General features: G+C 47.0%; 1 protein-coding gene across 1 annotated transcript in view; it reads left to right on the forward strand.

Moving 5' to 3' along the window:
- Scn11a (sodium voltage-gated channel alpha subunit 11) overlaps positions 1-21,002 on the forward strand; it is a 76,594-nt gene that overhangs the window by 46,896 nt on the left and 8,696 nt on the right. The window contains exons 16-23 of the mRNA XM_041676947.1: positions 57-170; positions 1,157-1,271; positions 2,134-2,288; positions 7,239-7,412; positions 12,847-12,948; positions 13,379-13,648; positions 14,893-14,946; positions 17,649-17,790. Coding sequence (XP_041532881.1) covers positions 57-170; positions 1,157-1,271; positions 2,134-2,288; positions 7,239-7,412; positions 12,847-12,948; positions 13,379-13,648; positions 14,893-14,946; positions 17,649-17,790 — 1,126 coding nt within the window. The remainder of the gene's footprint in view (positions 1-56; positions 171-1,156; positions 1,272-2,133; positions 2,289-7,238; positions 7,413-12,846; positions 12,949-13,378; positions 13,649-14,892; positions 14,947-17,648; positions 17,791-21,002) is intronic.

Consider the following 21,002-nt stretch of genomic DNA (forward strand, 5'->3'; position numbering starts at 1 on the left):
TGTCAAGCGGTCTGTCTAGAGAAATATTAACTCCACTTTGGGCTTCTGTGTGCCAGACCTGTGATGTCCGTCTGGAGACCAAGCAGCCTACCAGCCCAGATGACCAAGGTGTGGACACTGAAGTGTTCTCTGAAGAAGATCCGCATCTAGCCATACAGAGTGCTCGGAAGGTAATATTCCCAGGGTATGGTTGGGAGGAGCATGTGACCCCTCCACACAGCTTCTCCACAACAGCCTTGTGGGTCAATATCAGAAAGAATGAAGACACCATTGCCAGGGCTGAGTCTCACACAAAAGTGTAAGTCAGGGGCTGTCAGTTTTGCTATACTGATATTTGGGGCAAGACAGCCCATCACTGTGGGGGGCTTTCCTGTGAATTCTAGGGTGACTTCCAGCAACCCTTGGCCTCCATTCACTAGATATCAGGAGTATCCTCTTGTGAAAATTTAAAATGTCTCTAGTTTTGCGGAGATGAGCCTGTTGGCAGATTGCCTGCATTACAAGCTCAAGGGCCCGAGTTTGATTTCCAAAGGCCACATGAGAAGCCAGCAGCCACGGGATGCTGAGGCAGAAGTAGGAAAATCCCTGGGGCTCACGAGCAACCAGCCAAACTGTTAGCTCCGGACCAATGAGGGACTCTGTCTCAAAACAAAACAACATCAACAACAGCAACAAAAAACCTAAGATGCTCAGATCCTGAGAAACAATATCCAAGATTGTGATCTGGCTTTTACACACACACGTACACACACACTTTTATTTAAAAAAAAAAAAAAGAACTTGAGGCATAGCCAGAATGCCTCCTACAGGGTAAAGTTAGCCAGAGCCACTGGCCTAATCGATTAGTCTATGAACTGGGAGAGCTGGAAATCAGGCATAGAGTAGCTTTCTCATTCCCTACCCTCTAACTGGCAGCCTATTAGGGTTATGATTTGTAGGGGGAAGGGTTGAGCTACTGTGAACACATGTACTTGCTGCTTATTTGCCGTGGAGACGAGCTAATTTTCTCCTGAAGTCAGGCTGATAGAGAACTTGAGAAAAAGTCCCCACAGGAGCAGCATGCTACCAACGCCATCCTGTCTAGCAACCTTTGCCTCGCTGACTTTAACCTGACTGTCCTGGTGACTGACTCTCTCCTCCCCGCTCTGGCGTGCAGAAGTCTGATGCGGCAAGCGTGCTCTCAGAATGCAGCACCATTGATCTGAATAGCTTCATAAATTTCCGAAACACGGATCCCCCCAAAAAGCAACCGGATAGATGCTTACCCAAAAGTAAGTGGCCTTATTTTTGCACACAGCTCAAGGAGCCTTTGTGTTCCCTGTAGCTTTGTGGTTTGGATGGATGCCTCGTTTCTAGCACTAGCGTTATTAGATTATTAGATTCTAGTAGAGGGAATTTCAGGAGACCCCGGGCTTCGATAGGCTCCGTTCACACAGCCCAAAAGGGTAAATACCTGAAGGTGCTCCTGGAAAACTAGCCGGGCCAACAGATCAGCTGCTCATATACTGTCAATGGAGGGACATCGAGGACTGAAGGGCAGCCTGGTCCATCATAAAGGTGTGTGTGTTGAGAGCAAAGACTGCTTGTAAACCCCTTTGCAATTGATCAAGTCCTCCCATGTGTGGGGAGAATCCCCAAAACCTTGGAAGTCCTCACCTCAAGTTTCCTGAAATCCTTTGGGTACTCTCTGTATGTCACAGCCTCCCCACCCTACAATTTTGTCATAGTTAATAACCACAAATCATTGATGGTGTACAATGATAAATAGACCTCCACATCAGTTGACCTGGGCTGGCTGTCTCTGCTGAGGGTAGATGACTTTATTCATGTGGGTGCCATCAGTGAGGGGCTCAGCAGATCTAGCTTGAGCACATGACCAGGCTGGCTCTGCTGCACACGGCTTATGTATCTGTGAGAACCAATGGGCTAGCCTGCAACGGTCTCCTTCAAAGAGATGGCGCAAGAGGGCAAGCGGAAACAGGCAAGGCCCAGAGAATTTCAGGTTTTGGAAAGAATCATCATTCCCTCTGATGGGGAAAGCTACGGTTCACAATGCAAGGGACACGAAGGGACGAACTGAGGCCACTAACGCAATCCACTCCAGACGCTCATGCCATAAACTCTTCCTTTCAGGCCTCGGTTGCCATTTTCTGTGCCATAAGAGAAACAAGAGAAAGCCCTGCTGGTTTGTGTGGTGGAATCTTCGGAAAACATGCTACCAGATCGTGAAGCACAGCTGGTTTGAGAGCTTTATTATCTTCGTCATCCTGCTGAGCAGCGGCGCTCTGGTAAAGGATGCTCGCGGGGAGGAGGTTGGGCAGCGGGGCAGCCGGAGGTGCTGTTGCTTGTGACCCTGGGAAAAGGGCAGCGAAGGGAGCTCTTCACTGACGGCTCCTTAGCGGGCAGGAGTCTGCACATCTAGAATCAGAGTCCCTACTCTGAAGGTGCTTTCTCTGTTGGAGAGTTTAACCAGGCCAGTGTGAAAGTACCTTCTCACGTCTAGCCCTTGGACTTGGCTTGCCCGCCTGCTCTCCGGTTCTCAAGGATTCCTAGACGTCTCCACTGTATCACATACTTTAGGCAGCTCCTTCTCTCGTGGTCCCTGAAGATCAGGATGCTTTCTAAGACAAGATATTAAGGGAAGGGCTACAGGGAACAGATCAGGCTATGATCAGTTGCTTGGGTATTTCCCGTCAGTGCGATGTAAATCTCAGTGAGACTAACGAGTAACTCTGAGTCTACCTGCATTTACTTTCGGGTCCCCAACATCTTTCTGCTCTCAATTCATTCCTCCCAGCCACTCCTGTCCTCTCTCCAGCTTCCCTGATCACTTACACACTCCCCTTTTCCTTAACTCTCCCTCTTCCTCAGTTTCCTGTCCTCCCTCTCCTGTCTTGTATCATCCCTTAAAATGGCTCAAACTTTCACTGTCATGCTAAGTGAACAGAATTATTCTTGATTTGGAGTTTGTAGTAGCAGAGATGCCACAGAAGAACTCTCTTGGGTCCCATGCCTTCTGTCTAGTGCTTCATACACATGTAATCCTAAGGGAAATGGCAGATGGCGTATAGACCGTGCTCAGGGACTGGCACCAGTATAACCCCTACCCCCCATGCTCCATATACAGTAGAAATTATTCCTCAAACAAAAAAATACAGGTTTATCTGGAACCATCCTGGGATCTCCCTTGATGGACTTTGGTTAGGATTCTTTGGTAATTACATCTCCTCTGCTAGTGTGTCGTGAATAGTACGGTTGAATTTTATATTATTTCCTAAGTGGTGTTAAGCAACAGGAAGGCGGTGGAGCTTCTAGAAGGCCATAGATACACGCTCTGCGGTGTCAGGGAAAGATGACATGACCAGAGACCTCCCAGCAGACAGAGAGCCCTGTCCTAGTTCCTAATCTGCTTTCAGAGAGGCAGGTGTAGGCTGGGCAGAGCAGTATAGAACACACTGTATAGAGGACATCAGGAAAAAGGTCCGGCCCATCTTACTGTGCATGCTTGCATAGAGATGAGAATAAGAAAAGTCTAACTCATCACCATTGCCTATGGCCTCAGGACCAAAACTGTCTAGCAGCATTGGAAGCTAGTTTGAAAAGCCAAGCCTTGAGTCCTTCCAAACTACTGAATCAGAGCCTACATTGAAATATAAGTTCCCTAGGTGACGTGGGTCTTGTTAGACTCTGAGAAGGTTGGATCTGGACAAATGCACAGTAGTAACAAATGTCTCCTTATTAAAAACTATCTCTGGTAGGACACGGGAGACTTTGAAATTCAGTTGCCTGTCTTTGACTCACTTAGCCAGCTTGTGGCTAAGGTTTCAAAAGAGAAAGCAAGTCTGTGACGCTGTCCAGATTTGTCTGTCATCTGCGGGCAGGTAATGGAGACGAAGACAGATGCGGTGATGATGGACCACAGTTGTAAGTGATGGGCTCAGAGCAGGAGAGGCTGAAGGGTAATGAGCAGGACCAGTGATCAGCTCAGCCTCGTAGGACAGGGCAGATCGCTGTAGAGTGTCCGCTCAGCTAAGTTCCCAAGGCTCAGCAGGAGCCCGCAGGATGGGGAAGAGCCGAGAGCTGTGGCAGTGGCTTTCACCTTGTCTTCTCACTCATAGTTCAAGGTGCAGCCCATCATGGTGAGGAAGGCGTGGTGATAGGAGCAGCTCTCCGCCATGGCGGCAGGAACGTGAGGCTGCCGTTCACAACCTCAGGGATCAGAAAGTGATGAGAGGAAGTGAGGCATGGCTTGAGTTTGTAGACTCTGAGTTACACTTCCTTCAAGGTCACCCAGCCCAAGGTCCTCCGCTACCTCCCTCAAAGAAAACAAACAAGAACAGAGGAGCAGCTGGGAACCAATTGTCCAAATACGAGAGCCTGTGGGAGGTAGTTTACTTCTGGACAATAAAAGGACTTTTTTTTTTCTAGTCAAAACTCAATTTGGTAGGTGGAAAATGAGTTGGTTAGATTCTTTTGAATTCTTTTCCTCTAGGTTGTGGCCCTACCTTGTACCTAAAATGGGACTGATTTTTCTGCCCACTTTCAGTGTTTTCCTAAGTATCTTGGGCAGGGTTAGTACCTAGCCCCCTTTTCTCATGAATTTCATTCTTACTATAGAAAGACTGAAATGAGAGACCACACCTAGCTCTATAGGCCCCGCAGCACAATCTCTCTCATATACACACACACACGCATGCACTCACGCACACACCCGTCCACATGCAGACACACAGAGCAGGTGACAGAGATGTTTGGGTGTAGCATGGAGAAGGTTCAAAGTGTCATGTCCCATTTTTGTAATCACACTTAATGGATGTTTGATAGTCAAATTCCCACCAGGAGCTTTGGTTCAGAGCATCTCTATTTTAGTGTGTCTCAATATGGTTAGAAAGTGATATTATATGCAGGGTGTGTGTGCGTGTGTGTGTGTGTGTGTGTGGTGAATGGGAGTTAGTCGTGGGGGATGATGAACTCCAGGCTTGCTGAGATATGGAGAAGAGACTCGAGAGCACAATGGACAGGCGCTGAGTACAGTTGCTAAGGCGACCTGGAGGGTTAAAGTAGTGGTCTAGGACAATGGTATTTCCGGGAAACTCGGAAAGATACAACTAGCAAGAGTTGAAAGGGTTAGGAATCCCGGGAAACGCTCCGACAATGTATCGTGTAGGAAGACTCTTATATTCGGAGTATATCGGTTACCTTTCTCACTGATGTGGAAAGGGCCACTTGAGGGGACGTTCTAGTTTCGCTTCTGTTGCTAAGACAGAAGTGTCCTGACAGAAGCAACTTTATTTATTTATTTATTTATTTTTAACTTTTTTTTATTGAGAAAAGAAAAAAAAAACAAATTTCCTCCTCCTCCTAGCCTCCCATTTCCCTCCCCCTCCTCCCACCCTTCTCCCCCTCCCCCCACTCCTCTCCCCCTCCCTCTCCAGCCCAAAGAGCAGTCAGGGTTCCCTGCCCTGTGGTAAGTCCTAGGTCCTCCCCCCTCCGTCCATTTCTAGGAAGGTGAACATCCAAACTGGCTAGGCTCCCACAAAGCCAGCACATTACGTAGGTTCAAAACCCCGTGCCATTGTCCTTGGGTTCTCATCAGCCCTCATTGTTCGCCATGCTCAGAGAGTCCAGTCTTATCCCATGCTTTTTCAGTCACAGTTCAGCTGGCCTTGGTGAGCTCCCAGTAGATCAGCTCCACTGTCTCAGTGGGTGGGTGCTCCCCTCGTGGTCCTGACTTCTTTGCTCATGTTCTCCCTCCTTCTGCTCCTCATTGGGACCTTGGGAGCTCAGTCCAGTGCTCCAGTGTGGGTCTCTGTCTCTATCTCCATCCATCACCAGATGAAGGTTCTATGATGATATGCAAGATATTCGTCAGTATTGCACTTATAATTGGTTTCTAGCCATAAACAAGGGTCACGGAGTCTACAATTGGTGATCCCAAAGAAGCTAAGTAAGAAGGTGAACCAAAGGAAAAGCATATAGTTGTCCTCTTGGCTATGGGAAGTAGACAAAATTGCCGGGGAGAAAATTGAGATCTTGGGGGTGGGGTGGGATGGGGGTAAGGGGAGATGGGGAGAGAAAAGGGAGAAGGGGAGAATGGGGGGAACTTGGGGAAAAAGGAGGATTGGGATAAAGGAAGGTTGGATAGGGGAGCACGGAAGCACAATTCTTAGTTAAGGGAACCACCTTAGGGTTGGCAAGAGACTTGAACCTAGAGTGGCTCCCAGATGCCCAAGCCGAGGTCCCCAGTTAGTTCCTTGGGCAGCTGAGGATAGGAAACCTGAAATCAGAAGCAACTTTAAAGAGAAGGGACTGACTCAGCTCGTAACACCAGGTTACAGCCCATGGTTGTGGAGAAGTCAAAGCAGGAGCTTGAAGCAGCTAGGAGGCCCACAGCAGGGTACATTCTCCGTCAAGCAGAGAAATGGATACATCCGCACTTACCTGGCACTCACGCTATATGTGTACAATCCAAGATCCCCTCGCTGCCCAGGAAAGGGTGGCACCCACAGTGGGCTGGCTTTCCCACACTGATTATTGTAATCCAGACTATTGATTATAGACACAGATCAATCTGGTCTATACAATCTGTTATGCATTCTCTTTCCAGGAGATTGAAGACGTAGTCAATTAAAATGAGCAATAAATCTGTGTTGACAATTAAAATTCCCCACCACTGAGAGAGAGCATTTATTTTGGCTCTCACTTCGAGGGTGCAGTCTGTCACAGCGGCGGGAGCATGAGGCAGCTGGTCATATTGCATCCATAGTCAGGAAGGAGAGAGGGAGGGAGAGAGAGAGAGAGAGAGAGAGAGAGAGAATACGGTGGTCCCCAGTTTGCTTTTCCTTTTTTATTTAATTAAAAATCCTAGCCTGTGGGCTGGAGCCACCCATAGTTAGGTGCTCTACAATATATAAACCCTCTCTCGGACATGCCCAGAGCTGTGTCACCTAAGTGATTCTAGACTGTTAACTTGACCAGATTAGCCCTCAGAGCAGGCCAGAGAGGACAGACCATGAAATCATCGGGGTGACAGAAATATGGATATGGAATTTTCTATATTTATTTAATCAAGAAATACATTTTAATGGGAAAGAGCTACCTTAATCTTTTTTTTTATAACAAGATGCCATCACCAAGATACCAACTAGTTTTTAATCATATAAAATAGTAAAGCCTCAAAGTTGACAAAGAGCCTGCATACACTCACCCTGGCCCATGGCTGTGCTTTCTTCTTCCAGATATTTGAAGACATCAACATCTCCACACGGCCCCATATCGAGCGACTGCTAAGGTGTACCGATAATATTTTCACATTTATTTTTATCCTGGAGATGATTCTAAAGTGGGTGGCCTTCGGATTCCGGAGGTATTTCACCAGCGCCTGGTGCTGGCTCGATTTCCTCATTGTAATTGTAAGTTTACTGTCTCTGCGCCCTGTTTGGGTTGGGGCAGGGATGGGACAGGGAACCCTAAGGGGGCTACTGTCCATGTGGTCCTCATACGGTTGCCTCTCCAAAGAATCTCACGCACTGTTACAGTACTTACTGCGAACTGACAGCTGCCCACCTGTGGTCCAGCCCTCTTGGGCACTGCCTCTCACACACAGACTACCCCAACCATCTCCATGATGACACCCCTCAACCTCTCTCTCTGAACCCTGCTTGTGTCTGATGAAAACCTAGCGGAACTTTGGACGTCCTCTGCTTTTCCTTCCCCTTCCAATTTTTCTTTTTCCATGTTTCTGATGCTGGTGTTTAGGAAGTAAGAGAGAATGGTTGGCCTACGTTACCTTATTCGGCGCCCAGCAGTGCCCGATGAAGAATCCCACAGATCAGAAGGTTAACAGCTAGCTTCAGGGTGCAGAACAGATGATGTAGAACAGAATGGGCTCAGCCCCTCTAGGCCTGTAGAGGAGCACGTTCTGATGCTTCCTCTGTACCACTGTGGCCTTAACTTTTCCTGGGGAGAAACAGCCAATGACTGTCTACTCTTCCCGGATGAGCAGCGATACACTGAAGTACGATTTCGAAGTACAGCTTTGGTGAGATGGATGAGTCCGTTGGGCTTTCTTACCATCTGTGGGTGACCCTAGAAAGCTGTATCACTACAAAGTCCCACCCCATCTGTCGGAAGGCGAGTCATGGAGCCCTGCTGTCAGTCAACCTTCTACTCCTTAGCTATATACTCTAGGATCTCCCAGAATAACCGGTCCTGGGAGAAGGAGGGTCTCAGGAGGGGATCTCAGGTCTCCTTTCTTCCACCCCCTAGGGAATGCCCACAGCTGTGTTTCCATAGACCTGGCTAGCATTCTTATCAGTCTGCTCTAGTTGCCATGGCTACCAGGCACAAAGCCCAAGATGGCATCATGTTATGTCTGGAGACAAAAAAAAAATCCTCCAACAGCCACATTTTCTGCCACCTGTGCCAATGTCTTCTTCCTTCCACTGTGTAACCACTTTTTGTGGGAGGGCTTTTGTTTTCCCTGTATTCGGAACAAGAAAATAACTCTGAAAGGCTAAAGCCTGTTCAAGACTACCTGTTGAGAAGTGGTGGAGGTGAGGTTCAAATCTAGGAAGTCTCACTCTAGGGTGCAGGCTTTAACATATGTGCTCTTTCCACCATTATACGGAGTCCATGTCTACTTAAGAAAGGAGGGAAGGGGCTGGGGCGGTGGCTCAGTTGGCAAAGCGCTTGACGTGCAAGCCTGAGAACCTGAGTTCGGATCTCCAGCCAGGTACACCCACACGGTGCCATAATCCCAGCTCTGAGGAGGCAGAGACTGAAAAACCCCTGGGACTCGCTAGCCACACAGGTGAGCTCCAGGTTCAGTGAGACTTGGTTTCTAAAGGTAAGGTAGAGCGTGTTGAGGACGACACTGACGTTGACTTCCGGGCCTCCACAGGCACACGCACACGCAGAGTGGTGCACACACGGTAAAGATAAGAACACCCAAGTGAAGACTGTAAAAAATTTAAATTTAGCTAATTCAAAATAGATAGTATAAATCTAGCAGCGATCCTTAAAAATATCAAACAGTAGTCTAAAGCCATGGTGTCAGAAAAACATCAACAGACCCAGATGGTTTGTAAAGCAAGTTTTACTGTTTTAATAAATTCAATACTAATCAAGTTGTTATGAAGAACAGTCAATACTAATCAAGTTCTTTTGAAGACTGGAAAAGGGGAACTGCAAACCATCCAAGTAAGACAAGCATAACCCTTGTTTGTTTGTTTTTGAGATAGGGTCTCACATAGCCTAGGCTAGTCTCAAACTCACTGTGTGACAGAGGATGACCCAGAACCCTGCTCCTCCTGCCTGACCTCCTGTGTGCTGGGATTGCAGGTCTAAGCCAAGTGCAATCTTGGTAAGAGAGTAAACTGGACAAACCAATAGATGTAAAGAGCATAAGATAAATGTGTAATTCCGTGCCTCTGACTCACAGAGAAGGCAACCCGTGGTGAGACCCAGTGTTGACCTTGACACTGTAGCCTGTGCTGAGGAAAGTCCCAGTTTCACGGCTCATCAGCTCTATGCCTGGAACCAGGAACTGATCCTGTGGACGTCTGATCTCCTCATTTATGACACAGCAAATGTCTTAGTTGCTGTCCTATCCCTCTGCGGAGAAACCACAACCGTGGTAACGCCTTTAAGAGAAAACATTTCAGTGGGGAGATTGGGAGCAGGAACAGCAGGCATGGCAGGCGCGGTCCTGGAGCTGATCTGCAGGGACAGCCAACAAGCCTGGGTCCGGCATGTTCTTTCGATACCTCAAAGATGCCGCCCCCTCCCATATGACACACTTCCTCTAATAAGGCCACACCTCTTAATCCTTTTAATCCTATCAAACAGTTCCACTAACTATGGTATGGGTGCCGTTCTTATTAAAACCACGGAGATGACATTCAAATTAATCAAGATTGCATATGATGAGGGCCACGAGGTGGCTCAACAGGTCCAGGTGCTTGTCACCAAATCTGAGAATCCAAGCTCAATCCCCGCAGCCCTTATGGTGGAAGGAGCTAGCCAAGTCCTGCAAGTTGTCCTCCAACCCCTGAGCTCGACACAATGCCCTCCCACAGTAAATAGATTAATAAATGAAAGAAAAGCTTAAAAGAGTCCATACAATGATCCTAATGATAATTATGGAATAGAAAAACACAAACCTAGTCAGGCGGTGGTGGCGCACACCTTTAGTCTCAGCACTCGGGAGGCAGAGACAGGCAGATCTCTGTGAGTTCGAGACCAGCCTGGTCTATAAGGACAGGCTCCAAAACTACAGAGAAACCCAGTCTTGAAAAATAATAAAAAAAAGAAAAACACAAACATATGTAAGTCTAGCTCCATTAAAATATGCAACTTCTATTTTCTACTCGGCAATGCTAAAATTATAGTTAAAGACAAATAAGAAGCCAGGACAGTATTTATTATGTGCATGACAAATACACATACATACACACACATACATACATACATACATACATATATAATATAAAATACAGATGACAAGGAAAATGACACCCAAAGGTTGCAGACAGGAGAAACCCAGGCTGCTGACACGCGTGTGCAGACAGGAGAAACCCGGGCTGCTGACACGCGTGTGCAGACAGGAGAAACCCGGGCTGCTAACGTATGTGTGAAGTAATGGCAGACTCGTTCCATGAGTCAGCACAGAAATGCGTTTAAAAGTGAGTGTTTACATTACTCAGACTGAGAAACAATTTTAGTTAACCGATACCTGTATTAAGAAGAGCATTGGAAATTAAAATCTCTAATCACTGCTAACAGTTTAATTGGGACAGTCATTCTGGAGAAAATTTTGCATTATTCAGTAAAATTAAAAATTAAAAATTTGTAATCTAGACATACCAGTCCTTGTATAGGTCCAATGGAGGCACTTGGATATGGACCCAAGAAAAACACACATCTGTCAGCTTATAATATTCTTTATAACAAAGAAAAGGAGGCAGCTTAGATACTCACCAGAGGGGAATGGGTCTGTAAGATAGGAGCGCTTATGCCCTGTGATAGTCTGCAGCAGTTATAATAGCATGGGTCAGTGAGTTAGCATGTTAGGTGAAGGATCTTGCACTGAACGAGGTCACAGTAGGCGAGAAGAGATGCCTGCCGGTTGTCCTCTGACCTCTTCCTGGGCGGTGTGAGTGCATGTGCTCACATACATTAAAAAATGGGGAAGAAGTAGATTATGGTGTATGATATACAATTTATATTATACATCATGGGGTCTCAGAAAAGAACAGAATGATCGATGTAAGCCAGAAAAAAAATAAAAATAAAAAAGTCATTCTAGAATACCTGTCCCTTTGAACAGTGATTGAGAGTGGAAATAAAAATAAAATAAAAATAAAAAATAAAATAAAATAAAAATAAAAACAAAGTCATCCTAGAGGACTTATCCCTTTGAACAGTGACTGAGAGTGAGAAAGATCACGGCTGCTTTAGTGTGAGAATCTGATTGCTATCTCCAAATTTGATGGAACAGAAAGTAGCCTGAGGCGCAGATGACTAGTGCACAATGTCCCCACAGGATGTATCTCCACACCCCCCCCCCCCCGCCATGGTGAGAACCTTCTTTGGTACTCCAGAACAGCCCTCTTCTCCATTCTTTCTCTCCGAGAGGGGTGAAGCAGAGGAGAGTTTGCTGGAACCTGCCTAAATACACTCCCAACAAAGTTAAAACCTTATTTTAAAAATGATGTTTTAATACACTTCTTATTTTTATTTCTGGGGTGTGCATGCCCATGCATGGTATCTGTGTGAGTGCACCAAGGGGTTTGGGTGTGCACCACATGTGCACAGCCAAGCATGTCTGTCGGACAACCACAGATGTCTGTCCTCAGGTGTCTTCCATTTTTTGTTTGAGGTAGGGTCTCCCCATGGCTTGGAATTTCATGTACATCAAACTAGCTGGCCTCCTGGCAGGTCTTCCTGTCTCTGCCTTCCATCACTGGAATGACAGGCATGTGCCTCCACACTTGGCTTTTTATAGGGTGTTGGGGACCCACACCCAGTTCCTCATGCTTGAGAGATGGGCACTTTCCTATTATCTCCCCAGTTTTTAATAAAACTATTTAATGTCGATCACGCATTTTGTAATCTAGCCATCCAACACATGTTCCTGCCCTAATCTGATTTATGATCTTGTCCTGTGTGGCGATGTCAGGGCCATCCGGTTTCCTTGAATTTATACCAGCATCTCAGTGTCTTTCGAGACTCAGACGACATAAACATATCTCTCTCGTTGTAACTGCTCTTGCCATTCCAGCAGGATCTGGCTTGCCACTGTGTTCAACATCTCAGAAATAGGGTCCTTGATAGTGCTAGAGAGATGTTGTGTAAGCTTGAGGCCCTAAGTGTGGAACCCTGGCATCCATGTAAAAAAAAATCAGGCAGAGTAGCACACATCTGTAACCCTAGAACTAGGAACCAGGCAGAGTAGTGCACATCTGTAACCCCAGACTAGGAACCAGGCCAAGTAGTGCACATCTGTAACCTCAGAACTAGGAACCAGGCAGAGTGGTAAATATCTGTAATCCCAGAACTATGGAGGCAGAGACAGGAGTACACTAGGCATCACTGGGCAGTCATTCCAGCCCATTTTGGTTCCAGGTTCAGTGAGAAACTCTCCTTCAAACAGTGAGGCGGAGAACAATTGAGACAGACACCACAAGTTGACCTCTGGTCCCCACATACACTCACATGCAGGCAGGCAGACAGACAGACATGCATACACATGAAGGGAAAAATGAGGAGGGGGCTCTTGAGTCTGCATTGGCAGTCTTGGCTGCCCAGGCAGCTGTCCTCACCAAGCACTGTCTTCTCCCACAGGTGTCTGTGGTCAGTCTCACGAACTCACCAAGCCTGAAGTCCTTCCGGACCCTGCGGGCCCTGAGGCCCCTGCGGGCGCTGTCTCAGTTTGAAGGAATGAAGGTACGTGTCCAGGTGGATGGGCAGAAATGTAGCTAACAGGACAGGCAGAGGTCAACTGCCCTTGTGCTTTTGTCAAGCTTCTCCTGGGGTCCCTCGTCACCAGATCAGGGCCTGAACTACAAGAAGTAGCGAGAAGACTATGCCGTGGTCTGCCTCTTGACAGCCTAAGTAGATTGTCTTCCCTTAAACATCCTAGGTAAAGATGTGACCCATGTGCCTAACGGCGACTTCACAGGGCACTTCTAAGATCATCCCTGGTGGCCATCTGAGCAGAAAGTAGAGCTCACTGTGCCCTGGGAGAGGGATGTTCAGAGTAAAGACAAAATAACCCTGGAGATCCCGTCCTGCCAGTTGGGTCCCTGCTGGGAAGATGGAGCACTTGTTGGGTTCCCTGTATGTTACCTGTTTTCCTCCGTCTCGCCTCCCTAAGGTTGTGGTCAACGCCCTCATCAGCGCCATACCCGCCATTCTCAACGTCCTGCTGGTCTGCCTCATTTTCTGGCTCATATTTTGCATCCTGGGAGTAAATTTTTTTTCGGGGAGGTTCGGAAGGTGTATTAACGGGACAGACATAAATAAATACTTCAATCATACTGAAATTCAAAACCGAAGCCAGTGTAGAGAGAGCAATTTCTCGTGGGAGGTCCCGAAAGTCAATTTTGACAACGTGGGGAATGCCTACCTCGCTCTGCTGCAGGTGGTAAGTGGGTCCGTCTCCATCCACGGAGAGAAAACTTGGAAGACTTATGGGTCACTAAAAACACAGTAACTCCACTGGGACTGAGGATTCCAGTCCCAGTCCCAGGGCGGCATGGGGGTGGGCCGGCGCCTTTGGGAATCCGTTCCCCATGGGCAGTGCCTAGCTTAGTTTCTTTCCTCATTTCTTTGACAAACTACCCAACACACTAGTTAATCTTCTGTTGCTATGATAAAATACCACCAAAAAAAAAATCAAGCCACGGAAAAAAGGTTTTATTTTGGCTTATAACTCCAAAGGGAACCTGGTCTGTCCCAGAGCAATACATGGGGGAGGATCCGAAAGCTGACTGTGATCATGTTTCGTCTGTACACAGGAGGGGTGGCTGTAAAGCCTGTCCCCAGTGTCACACTTCAGCAAGGTCCGTCTCCTAGAGTTCTCATTGTGCACCAACTTCTGGGGCCAAGTGAGGGGCATTTCTCTCTGAAACAACTTTAAGGCAGGGTTATTTTTGCCCATGGTTTGAGGGATTAGACCACCGTGGTGGGGAAGACATGGTGGTGAGAATTCTCCAGAGATGGCCGTGGGAATGTGGGGCAGCTGGCCACACTGACTCTACAGTCAGGAAGTGGACAGAAAGAGACGGATGTGGGTGCTCAGATCACCTGTTCCTTTTCAGTCACTTAGGGACCCCAGCCTGTAGGATGGTTCCACCCACATTCAGGATGAGTCTCAATTAAACCTCCTCAGAAACACCTTCGCCACATGCCCCATATGTGTCTCCTAGGTGACTTCCGAGCCAATCAGGTTGGCAATGAAGATGGCATCACACACGAATACCCCTTTCAGGGTCTCTTCCATTGGCCTTGTCTTCTGTGGCCCCCCACTCGATACTGAGAGCACCGCCAGACAGGAGAACCCTTCAGTGTAGACATTGTCAGTGGTGCTCTTTTCAAGCCACAGGCAGCACAATCAAGTGCCGTCCAAAAGAGCCTTGCCTGGCTCTTCCCAAGCAACCAGAGTGTAGAAATGCATTTATTTTAAAATCATTAGTCTTGGGGGGATGAAGAAGAAAGAGAAATTGCATGGCATTCCCCACTATGTCCCTTCATATTGTTCTTTTGTGTGGACCTCTCTCTGTGGCAGATGGACACTGGCCCACAGGGCTTGGAAAGCTTGGGCATGGCAAGCATTGGTCGATGAAAAATGTCTACAGCTATGTCTGTGTTTTTCTACTTCTGTTTCAGGCAACGTATAAGGGCTGGCTGGACATTATGAACGCTGCTGTGGACTCCAGAGGGGTGAGTCGGTGTCTCACTAGGTTCCAGAATGTTAGGCTTAAACCCGAGACATTGCGAGTACCCAGACAGCCCCAGACTCCCTGCATAACAGCTTTATCCTCTCAGATCCTCTATCCTGTCCTTCTGGAGGCAAAATGATGGTATAGACATTGACTGATAAAAGAGCTCTAATGTGTTCTGCTGGGTCTGACACCCCCGAATTCTGTAGTGCCCAACATTTCCTCTGCATGGCAAGAGAGGAAATGGAAAACGTTCATTTAGGAGATGGGGCTGGAACAAGAGAATCACCTCTGTCCTAGCTTGATTTCTCTTTCTATTATAAGACACAGGCCAAATCTATGTGGGGGGGGGAGGTGTAGGAAAATTTTTTGTTTGTTTGTTTCAACTTATAGGTTATAAGGCTATCATTGAGAGAAATCAGGGCAGGAACTGCAGGTAGGAACCTGGATGTATGAATTGAAGCAGAGGCCCCAGAGAAGAACTGGCTTACTTCCTGTCCTTCTTAGGGTTACCATTGCTCTAATGAAACTATGTGGAAAGCAACGTGGGGAGGAAATGGTTTGTTTGGCTTGTATATCACAATCCATTGAAGGGAGAAGCAAAGAGGGGAACTCATGTCAGCTTGCTTTCTTAGAGCACCCAGGAACACCCTGTCCCAGCCCAGGGGTGGCCCCGCCCACAATGGGCAGTGTTCCTACAAGTTTACCTATAACCCCATCTTATGAAAACATTTCCTCAGTTGAACATTCCTTCTTGCCAGTGACTCTAGCTTGTGTCGAGTTGACATAAAACTAGCAAGCACACGTCCTCAGGCTTGCTCATCTACACTCCTTACACAACTTGCGTCCATCTGCCTAGGGAAAGGTCCTCCTGCATCAACCAGGGATTTAAAAAATGCCCTACTGGTTTTCCCTCAGACCAATCTGGCAGAAGGAATTGTCAGTGGAGGTTCCCTCTTCCTAGGTGACGTTAGCTTGTGTCACATAGACAGAGACCAAGCATCATAGCGAGGTACCCCGACCTCCCTCTAGCTCATCCTTCAAAGTCTGCTTGTCTCAACCATGGGGAAGCATTACGATAGGGACTAAATAGAGCAAGGGAGTAACTTCTCATGGCTTTAGGCTCTTTGGAAAGTAAAGGTGGAATTTCAGGGAAAGAGGAAGCGAGCACTGGACCCCAAAGTTGAAAGTGCACTTGGCAATCTAATCTGTTTCCCTTTCCTCATTTGGTTCAGCTGAAGGGTGGGAAGGGACAGTGAGCGGATGGTTGAGTCAAGGAAGGAGCCAATGGGGGAAATTTTCTTGGTTTCCCATCATGATGCACGTGTGGTTGCTGTATTGGGGAGCTGACAGAGTTGATGCCTGAGATGTAGCCAGGGCTCCAGACAGGAGGTCTGGGAGCAGGAGAGCTGCAGCATCGAGGAGGGAGAATCTTCATGGCTAATGCTTCATCGTAGCTCCACAGACTAGCATTCATTTTTTCTTGTTCCTAGAAAGCCAAAGTTAGCAGTAGATACTTAACTGTAATGTTACAATTTATTGTAATATTTATGTCTCATAATTATACCTGCCACATATACAATTGAAATGTCTATTTTTTAAGTTTCTTGTTTGTGTATGTGTGTATGATGTGTGTGCATGAGTGAAGACCAGCGTTCGGATCCCCAGAATCCACATAGATGCTGGGTTGGCATGGCAACATTCCCTGCCTGTAATTCTAGGACTTGGCAGGTGGAGATGGGATCCCAGGTGCAAGTGGACCAGCTAGACTAGCTATACCGGTGAGCTCTGGGTTCAGATGAGAGACTGTCTAAGGTAGCGAGGCCTAGAAAGATGGCTCAGCAGGTAATTTGCCATCAAGCCTGACAACCTGAGTTTGATCCATCTGACCCACATGGTAGAAGGAGAGAACCAACTCCTGCAAGTTTTCCTGTTCTCCATAACATAGACTATGGCAAACTTGTACACACACACACACACACACACACACACACACACACACACGTAAGATTTAAAGGCACATTTACAACACATGTGAACAAGCATATACATATGCATGCATAACACACATGTACTTAAAATACATAGATAGATATACAGACAGACAGAGTGAGTGAGTGAGACCCCGGGCTGAGAAGGATCTTGAGTGGTCTGAAGCATGCCCTGAGCTGGGCAAACACGCCTTCATCAGCTAGTGACCACATAGGAGCTCACTCCCTCACTATTCACAGTCCATTCGTGTGTCTCAAGAATCTATCAAAAAGTCTGCCAGGTGCTGGTAACTCGTGAGGTACCAGCCACGGGCAGAATGTTGACATCTGGGAGTCGTGGAACCGCTGTGAAGCCTGGGCACCTCTTCCTGAGGTGGGTGTGTCCCGTATTGGCCTCATCCTCAATGGCATATCCACGCGGACATTTGGGAGACTTTCAAAGATAAATGCCACCACGTTGTTCTCCTCTTTTAATGTTTCTCATTGTTTGAGAGAAAAGCCCTAGCCTCCTGCCTCCCACCTCACCACTGTGTGCACCTTGAGTTAAGCAAGGGCTCCAGAGACGGGGCACCCAGTAGTTCACAGCTGCCGGCACGATGCTACCTGGCCTAACTTGTTGGGGAAATCCACTCTGGTCTTCCAGACAAGGCGGTTTGGGCAGCTTGAATTTTCTTCAGTAATTGTTGTTCTCTCATTAAAATGTCCCCAACAGAAAGATGAGCAGCCGGGCTTTGAGGAGAACAGCTTTGCATATCTTTACTTCGTGGTCTTTATCATCTTTGGCTCATTCTTCACCCTGAACCTCTTTATCGGCGTTATTATCGACAACTTCAATCAGCAGCAGAAAAAGATAAGTGTGCATGCTGGCCCAGCTGGGCTGTCTCGCCCAGCTCTGCCAAGGTTTTTGAGGGATGTGTTCACGGCCGCTGTTCCGATCTGCTCAAGAGCGGTCTTCTTAAAGCGAAGGGCACGCTATCTGGATTCTGTTCAGACATGGTATTTGAGCTCTGTCTTTTTTTTTTTTTTTGTGGTTTTTCGAGACAGGGTTTCTCTGTGGTTTTGGAGCCTGTCCTGGAACTAGCTCTTGTAGACCAGGCTGGTCTCGAACTCATAGAGATCCGCCTGCCTCTGCCTCCCGAGTGCTGGGATTAAAGGCGTGCGCCACCACCGCCCGGATTGAGCTCTGTCTTAATTCAGATCATTATTGTTGAGTTTCAGGCTGTTGCTGATTGGCCCTGAAGAGAATCGTAGCCAGTATGATTGGCATGTGTGACACTGAAGTCATATTTCAACATCTCAAGAGTCTTTTGTTATCCACAGCACAGTGACGACAAAAGGCCTTCCCGTCTGAGTTACTGTGTCTTGGCTCCCACCAGCCTCAGTCCCTGAAGCTGCTCCCACAGATGACTGAGGGAGAGGCGAGCGAGGGAGGCTTCCCTCCCAGGAGATAACAATTTGATATTTCTTCTTCTGATCTGGAACAACCTCTATAACTCTGAACTAACATTGGAAATTAAGAAAAATAAAAGAAATTTTAGATCTAGCGACATCAGTCACCAAAGGATGACCACTTTAGACAATGCCTCACCATTTTGGCTTAATTTGAAATAATCCTCTTTGGTTAAAAAAACAAAAAAAAATTTTGTTTTGCGTGTGCTGGTGTGGTTGAATGTACATCTACATACCTTATGTGTGCAGTGCCCATGGAGGCCAGAAGAGGGTTTCAGATCCCCTGGAACTGGAGTTAGAGATGGTTGTGATATGTGCATATGTACATGAACGTATACGTATATGCATACATATATCATATATATGTGTGCATGTATGTATCTGTGTGTATATATATATTGCATTACTAGGATTATCTTATACTTTTAATTTTGAGATGTATGATTTCATTAGTCATAGCCTATTTTTTTTGGGGGGGGGCGGTTTCGAGACAGGGTTTCTCTGTGGCTTTGGAGCCTGTCCTGGAACTAGCTCTGTAGACCAGGCTGGTCTCGAACTCACAGAGATCCGCCTGCCTTTGCCTCCTGAGTGCTGGGATTAAAGGCGTGCGCCAACATCGCCCAGCATCATAGACTATTTTTTACTGTTTTTATTGAGTTATACATTTTTCTCCACTCCTCTCCTTTCCTCCCCTCTCCCCTTTCCCATGACCCCTAATCGTAGCCTATTTTATAAGATCATTTTTGCTGTAAGAATGTTCAGGGCTGGAGAGATGACTCAGTGGGTAGGAGTGCTTACTGTGCAATCATGAAGACCTGAGTTCAAATTCCCCCATCCCCATGTAAAGAGCCTCTCGTGCTGAGGGGCACAGAGACAAGAGGGCCTCTGGGACTTGCTGACTTCCAGCCTGGCTTCAGTTCAGAGAGACACCCTGCCACAAGGGCAGAAGGTGGAGAGAGACAGGGCAGAACGCACAATGTCTTTCAGGCCTCTGCACACACATGGACACACACCTGTCTACACACACGTATACAATGTGCACACATGCATGCGTGTATGTGTGTGCACACACACAGGAGCTGAATTATAGGCCATAATTTCTCTTGTTTGTTGGTCTCTTTTTCACCAGTTAAATTGTTTCTGCAGTTCTGTCTGGCTTGAGCACTCTTAAAATTCTGGATGTCTTTGATTTTTTTTTTAGTGTAACTTCCTGTAGTGAAAACATTAGAAGTGGTGCCCCGGGACCTTCCAGACTAAGATGGCCTTGCACCGAGTCCAAATGTCCTGCTGGCTCACTTACTGACTCTTTTCTAGACAAGATGCAGAAAGTGCCAACCATGGTTTTTTATTCCCTTCAGTGATCAGGAGTGAGGTTAAATGCCTTGTTCCAGATTGGTGGTCCTGACTCCTAGTAAGGACCATCTGTTTGCATCTTTTGACTGTTTTAAAGACAAGCTGCCATTCTTCTCTTATGTCTGTCCAACCTACTGCATCTGTTTTGTGACCCTTCTTACATCACGTGTGTGTGTGTTTGTATATGTGTGTACATGTATGTGGAAGCTGGACATTGAGATCTCCCCCAGTGTCTCTCCACCTTATTTTTTTGAGGCAGAGTCTCTCATTGAACTGGAACTCACTGATTTGGCCCCAGGGATCTGCCTGTCTCTGCCTCCCCAGTGCTGGGATTACAGACATGGGCTGCCATGCTCAGCTTGTGCATGCTTAATTTTTTAGTGTTGAGGTGAAACCCAAGGCCTTGTGGATGCTAGGCAAATGTTCCACCACTTAGCCACAATACCCAGCCCCTCACCTGGCTTTTTATGTGGGTTCCAGGGATCAAACTCAGGTTCTCGTTCTTGCATATCAGGTACTTTACCCACTGAGCCGTCTCCCTGCCCCACTTCTTACAATTTTTTTTGAAGATTTATGTATTTATTATGTATATAGTGTTCTGTCTGCATGTATGCCTGCAGGCCAGAAGAGGGCACCAGACCTCCTTACAGATGGCTGTGAGCCACCATGTAGTTGCTGGGAATTGAATTCAGAACCTCTCGAAGAGCAGTCAGTGCTCTTAACCAGGGAGCCATCTCTCCAGCCATACTTCTTACATTTTTGCATTAACATTAAAAAAAAACTTTTAAAGACTTGAGTATTTTTGTGCAATCAAACCCCCCCTTTGGGCTTTCTTTCCTTTAAGCACACAGGTACTTCTCAAGCCCTCTGTCAGTGTTTGCTCTTTGGTTTTATAACTCTGCTAAGGCTTTGTAATATTCTTCCATTAGCCTGTTCTAAACCGTCTGAATAGCGCCTTGCTGCAGACTGACCTCCGCCTCTGCAGGAAGTCCCGTGCTGCTGTGGCACAGCCTTATCGAGTCTGCTGTGCAGGGAGGAAGAATGGCTTTGGGTCCCCTCTAATGCATGTCCTGACTGTGATCAATACCAGCCATTTGGATGTCAGCCTTGCAGCTCCACTCAACCCCGCTGCTGGGAAGCCTTTTGTGGATCACACCACGACGTCCTTTTGTTTTATTATGATTTTTTTTATTATGGAAAATTTCAAAAGTGTACAAGAATATTCTAGCATGAATCTAAAACCCTCAGCACCCAGGGGAGCATT

This window comes from Microtus oregoni, unplaced genomic scaffold (assembly GCF_018167655.1).
Source record: "Microtus oregoni isolate MIOR12 unplaced genomic scaffold, Mior012 000028F_ref0000031, whole genome shotgun sequence".
NCBI lineage: Eukaryota > Metazoa > Chordata > Mammalia > Rodentia > Cricetidae > Microtus > Microtus oregoni.